Source organism: Branchiostoma belcheri, unplaced genomic scaffold, assembly GCF_001625305.1.
Source record: "Branchiostoma belcheri isolate BF01 breed outbred unplaced genomic scaffold, Haploidv18h27 scaffold7, whole genome shotgun sequence".
NCBI lineage: Eukaryota > Metazoa > Chordata > Leptocardii > Amphioxiformes > Branchiostomatidae > Branchiostoma > Branchiostoma belcheri.
Genome location: NW_017804353.1, coordinates 6,088,458 through 6,094,250, shown reverse-complemented (window position 1 = coordinate 6,094,250; position 5,793 = coordinate 6,088,458). Strand labels below are relative to the sequence as shown.

At 41.0% G+C, this 5,793-nt stretch overlaps 1 protein-coding gene across 1 annotated transcript in view; it reads left to right on the top strand.

The window, feature by feature from the left end:
* LOC109484411 (fibroblast growth factor receptor 3-like) overlaps positions 1 to 4,445 on the top strand; it is a gene marked incomplete at its 5' end in the record, with an annotated part of 17,689 nt that extends 13,244 nt beyond the window's left edge. The window contains 6 exons of the mRNA XM_019787659.1: positions 726 to 898; positions 1,811 to 1,930; positions 2,355 to 2,434; positions 2,747 to 2,887; positions 3,448 to 3,542; positions 4,297 to 4,445. Coding sequence (XP_019643218.1) covers positions 726 to 898; positions 1,811 to 1,930; positions 2,355 to 2,434; positions 2,747 to 2,887; positions 3,448 to 3,542; positions 4,297 to 4,445 — 758 coding nt within the window. The remainder of the gene's footprint in view (positions 1 to 725; positions 899 to 1,810; positions 1,931 to 2,354; positions 2,435 to 2,746; positions 2,888 to 3,447; positions 3,543 to 4,296) is intronic.
* Positions 4,446 to 5,793: the final 1,348 nt, after the last annotated feature.

The window sequence follows — 5,793 nt, the reverse complement described above, 5'->3', positions numbered from 1 at the left end:
GAGTAAAAACAATACCCCCATTTTCATGGAGGGTAATAATGATAAGAGAGGGAGATAAATCGAATACTAGTTTACAAGGAAGTTCAAAAGGTCTTACCACCATAGAGTAAGGGTTGAGTTTTTGTCCTTTTGTGTTGTTACCCAGTCATTTATTTTGATCTTGAACGCTGCTTGGTTTACAGTAATCAAGTTCTTTGGCAGAGTGTTATGGCTTTTTATGCATCTGTACAGAAAAGTCCTGGTTAAGGCTTTGGTTCTGGGCTTGGGGAGTACAAAACCTCCCTTCTGTGATAACCTAGTGTTGTGTTGGTGTGAACTGTTGATGGTTATTACTCTATCATAAATACCTCCTGGTTCCTTGACCGTTACTAACTTGTGAAAAGCACAAATAGTTGAAGCGTACATCCTCTCTTTGACTGTTCTCCAGTTAAGCCTGGAGTGTAGAACATCTGTGCTGGTGGTAAATACTTCATTAGCTGCTAGCCTGGCTGCACGATTTTGCATAACCTGTAACTTGTCTATTTGTGTTTGTGTTGCTGAAGAGAGGATTGTGGAACAATAATCTAGATGTGACAACACCAGTGATCTATCTCTACATGTAATGGTTCCCACAACGCAATTCAACACATTTATTTTATTGTTTGTTACTCTCTTTAATATGTAGTTTGCCATACATTGTACCATGTGCAATTGTGCAATAATAAAGTTCTTCTACTATACTATAGGGCCACTGCAACTGGTGCTGGAATATGCGGAACACGGGAGTCTCCTTCACCTGCTGTGGACGTTACGTGCGGAGTCCAAACTCAACAGGACCGTTCTGGTCAACAAACGACACATCTTCGAGAACATGATGGTGGGAGTCTGCTGCGGACTGGAGCACCTGGCGAGCCAAAGGGTGGGAATTTGTACCAACAATTTCATAGTCAGATGTCGAAATTTGTCGGCGTGGCGCTTCGCTACGTATACATTGGTCATCTTACGTGCGTTATTAATGGGGTGCTTTGTAACATTTTTGCATAAAGAAATTTAAAAAAATGTATTTATGAAAGTAATCGTTCAATTTTAATGTACTTCCACTTTTCAACATATTTCTGCAATTATCTCACATTTTTTGTTGGCGCTAAAAATAGTCCACATAAGGCGCACTCAGTTACAAAATTACCAAAAAATCTCAAGAAACAAAATTGGTCAAAGTAATATGTAATTACAGATCTCATGTCAATGATTTTGGAACACAGAAAGTATTCAGTATCGCTGACCAAGGCTAATCTAATCTATTTATCACAAAGACATGGTTTGGTGAATAAAAAATTATTCAGGCGACGTTTCGGTGACCGTCTAACCGGTTTAAATTGCACAACACCGGTGTAGTTACGGAACGTTAAGTATTTACAGTTACGGTAACAGTATCTACAATGCAGTCCCAAACGTACAGTAGTATAGCACATCGTCTCATAGAACGTCTCATGTAAGGTCGTATTCGCGCATAGAACGTTGACATCCCGTCTGTATAGTTTCCAAATGTTGTGTTGGAAAAGATACCGTCTGCAACAGGCAAAATTCTGATACAACGTTAACCAAACATCCAAGGAAAATTGTGAAAAATCAGGGTTTCGGACAGGAGCAGTACGTTATGCCGACGTGCTCACTAGTGCAAAGTATATAGTCAGTCAGAATTGCCCCGAGGAAGGTGACGGGCTGTCACTGAAACGTCGGCTGAACTTGAAACACTTATGAACTGACCAACCTGATGAAACAATGCACGGACTTGACTTGATCATTTCTATTTACATGTATGCACATCCAGCTGGTTCACCGAGACATCGCCGCCAGAAACATCCTGATCTGTGGGAAGGGAACCGCCAAGATTGCTGACTTCGGGCTGGCTCGAGACACGTACGCTGTTGGGTACCATCGGCAGGACAGGGTAGGTCGTTATCAATTCAGGTTTGTTGCCGTATTTTTACTGGACAATACCGACACAAACCTTAGCCCTAAATAACGTACGTTTAGGCTGTTCGCCTAGTCTCCACCAGACTTCTTCTTCAGGTTGAATAAATGGTAGAAATCGGCATAAAAAGGGTATTAATTTTCGAGAGAAGGTAGCCGGCCATCGACGATCAAATTGGCCTGTTCGCCAGCTCTCGAGGTAACGTGCGATCTGAACTTAGTTCTTGAAGCATGTCAACACACACAAGGAAAATTCAGAGTACGCAGTTTTCGTACATAGTTTTGAATTTGAACATCTCCATGGGTTAGACATAAAAACACTCTGGAGACAGAAGAAAAAATTGTTTTTGTCTTGAGGAATATTTCTGTTAGTGAGCTAGGGTCTCTGTCTTTTCATCCAGGGTAACGAACTCCTGCCTCTGAAGTGGATGGCACCGGAGGGCCTGAAGAACGAGGCTATGTTCACCCACAAGAGTGACGTGTGAGTATTTATTTGGTGATTTTATTTATTGAACTGTCAGACAACTTGGTGGCCCATTCAATTCTGTGACGTTTTAGATGGATAAAGACTGCAAAAACAGTCGTCAGTATCAGTCATTAGAAAAAATAAACTGGCAAAATTTAACAAAATTTAACATGCATGCATGTGACAGATGATTGTAAGACATAACTAACCGACAGTATAGAATATATAGTAGAGGGGATTCATTCCTCAAGCTACCGACAGTATAGATAAACAAATAAATGTGTTACATAAATGTGTTACATGAAAACGAACCTGTTTGCTTGCCAGGTGGTCTTTTGGGGTTCTGCTGTGGGAAGTGGCGCAGCTGGGGCGCACGCCGTACCCTGGGATGGACGGCGCGGACAGAATATACGATGCTCTGCGTAACCACTTCAGACTCCCGAGGCCACAGCTGTGTACAGAGGAAAGGTACGTCCGATATTCGTGCTGCGTACCTGAAGACTTGGTGAAGATAAATTAAATGTACACAGTAGTCTGGTGGCCGTAGAGCATCATCATAGGTGGTCAAAGTGGGGTGGGGGGTGGGGGGTGGTCGATGGGTTTATTACCCGGGCTAGGGCGCGCAGACCTCCAGCTTGGCATTAGACGACTTCACGGTAGAGCCGCATTCTGCTGGGGGAATGATACAAGGCAGTATTTGTCCATGTACGTATCTAAACTTTATAGTTTGGAATTTGGAGCTGCCTCTGGTGCACCCCTGGACTGGTTTAAGTACTAGGCTGTCAGTTTGTATTATTATCATCATAGTTATACACTAGCTTGTTCCTCCTTTAAGAGAGAACGCTTCAGATCGTAGATTTGCATAAGGGAAATATCCACCACGCTTCTCACAAACTAGTGACAAACGTATAGATACTGTACAGTTCCCCATGGTACTACCAGACTGATGCACATTATACATTATACACATTATAGGTCATTGGCTATATATGTAGAAGACATTCATTCTGTGCATACTGTTTACGCAGATACCAGCTCATGCTGAAATGTTGGAAGTTTAACGAGAAGAGAAGGCCGGACGCTACAACAGTTAGAAAACAACTGGAGGCACATCCCAATGTAAGTTTTAAAATGTTTAAATCTACATGTATGAAGATTTACCACATATGTGGAAGGGTTGCCATAACAGGTGACTATCACCTCTTGAAGATGTCAAACTAAGACTAGATTGTAAGGTTTGATGAGATCTTCAACTTGTCCAAGGTGTGGCTGTCCTTAAACACGGGACCTCCGGCTTTACGTCATATCTAAGAGGACGTCCCTACCTGAAGCTAGGTACTCATTTTCACCTGAGTCAAGTGAAATAAGTGCCAAGTGCCTTTCCAAAGGACGCACAGACCTCAGTGAGGCCTGCAAGGGAATCGAACCCGGAACCTTCGGTTTTTGAGCGAACAACCACCTCAATTACCCAAGACCACCTTTTCTTTTAATTTTATTCTGCTTTAATAGTTTTAGCCAGTCTCAAGCACAAATGACCACTTGTTACCGCATGGCAATAGAGACTCGACTTAAGGATGGGATTGGTAATTAAGATTTGCTGCTGGTATAGTGGATTTCTTCATGCGGGTTCTAAGCTTACAGCCTTGATACTAGTTCACATACACCACCCATTAAAATTAGCTGTCTATTTTAATTCTATTAACTTCAAGGTCAATGGTTACTGTTAAATGATTACTTAACCAGATTGTTGTTCAGATATACATAAATTCAAAGCTGTATTGCAATTTTAGGTAGTCGCAGCACCCATAATCAAACCACAAAGCCATAAATGTTTTTTTTTTTGTTTTACAATGTTGTGTCGTGTTGTTACTTGATAGGGCTTCTTCTACTTCAATGTTCCAACGGCATCGATCGAGGCGGCGGCACCAGTCACTCCGGTGTGAGACCACATAGAACGTCGGTAGGAGATCAGGGTGACGACCGTCTGCTGTGGATCTTCACAGGAACTGACTTGATCAAGAGTTAATTTTTGTCCAGTCTTAATCAAGAGTTTTGGGTTACTCATTAGCTGATCATACAATCTGATCTTACAAACTGTATCCAATCCAGAAAACCACGACAAATTAAACAGTATTTACTAAAGTCAAGAGATAATTGTTGGAAAGTACATTGTTACAACCCTTGTCCTGCTGGTCATTCTGACAATATCTGTGCATTACGTGCTCCCTGTCTTACTAATCTACTGTGTCGTTTTGTTATTGTTACACTAGTACGGTATTTTCATTGTAATGTTTCTTACTTACTATTTCTACGAGTATATGTTTACGAGGGATGATTTGTCAATTTTGCTATGCTTTACTTTTATTATTTGTAATAATGTTTTTTTTGGCGACGCCTCAGGGGCGGAGCCCTTAGTATAGTACTGCGATTGAATTGCCAGGAATTCTAAATATTCCACGCACGCATTCCCTAGGGAATTCATTTTTGGCAACACCTTGCGGGTGAGGTCTTCCCTCCCAGCTGTTTAGCCGTTTTTCAATGACTTTGGAGCTTTTTCGACAGCTTGGTCAGGATCATTGTTTGGAATTGAACATGGTCAGCATTTGAAGTCAGATGTTTCAAATGAGATGTCGTGATTGTCTGAATATAAACCAATATGTTACCGCGTTTGGTTGTTGTTTTTTTTCTAGTAGTTTTCCTTCTCTTTATGAAAAGTATGTGTTTGGACATAAACCCAACGGATGAATTCAAGTTCTTTTCAATGTTTTAAAGGAGATGTCGTGACTGTCTGAATATAAACCAATATGTCACCGCGTTTGGTTGTTGCTTTTTTCTAGTAGATTTCCTTCTCTTTATGAAAAAGTATGTGTTTGGACATAAACCCAACGGATGAATTATAAAGTTCTTTTCAATGCAACTATGTGAGGATAAAGGAAAGACGCAGAGACAAGGCTTTCCGCACACTGGGCACGGGAGACTTTTAAGACGGACTGGCTATATATATGACTATATGATACTGGATACGTTAACCCTTTCAGTCTTAACTGAGTTATCTTTTGCTTCTTGAACTGGCGTCCCTTGTTGTAGAAATCCTGTGTCTTTATACTTAGTATTCTCATACCTCCATGGTATTCTGTATTACCGCATAACAGTGGTACATCACTTCAGCAAAGAATAATACATTTGTTCAAAGAAACAAACATATTTGTAACCGGAGCAATAACAGGGACTACAATAACAGAGAACTGTCTAAATAATTACAAGGGAACTGTTTGGAGTTTCATCAGGTCTTGCACTATCATGTTCTTACAAGTTAGTTAGAGAGTGCAATCGTACCACTGCTCCCATATACACCGATTGTTCAGCATCTTCAT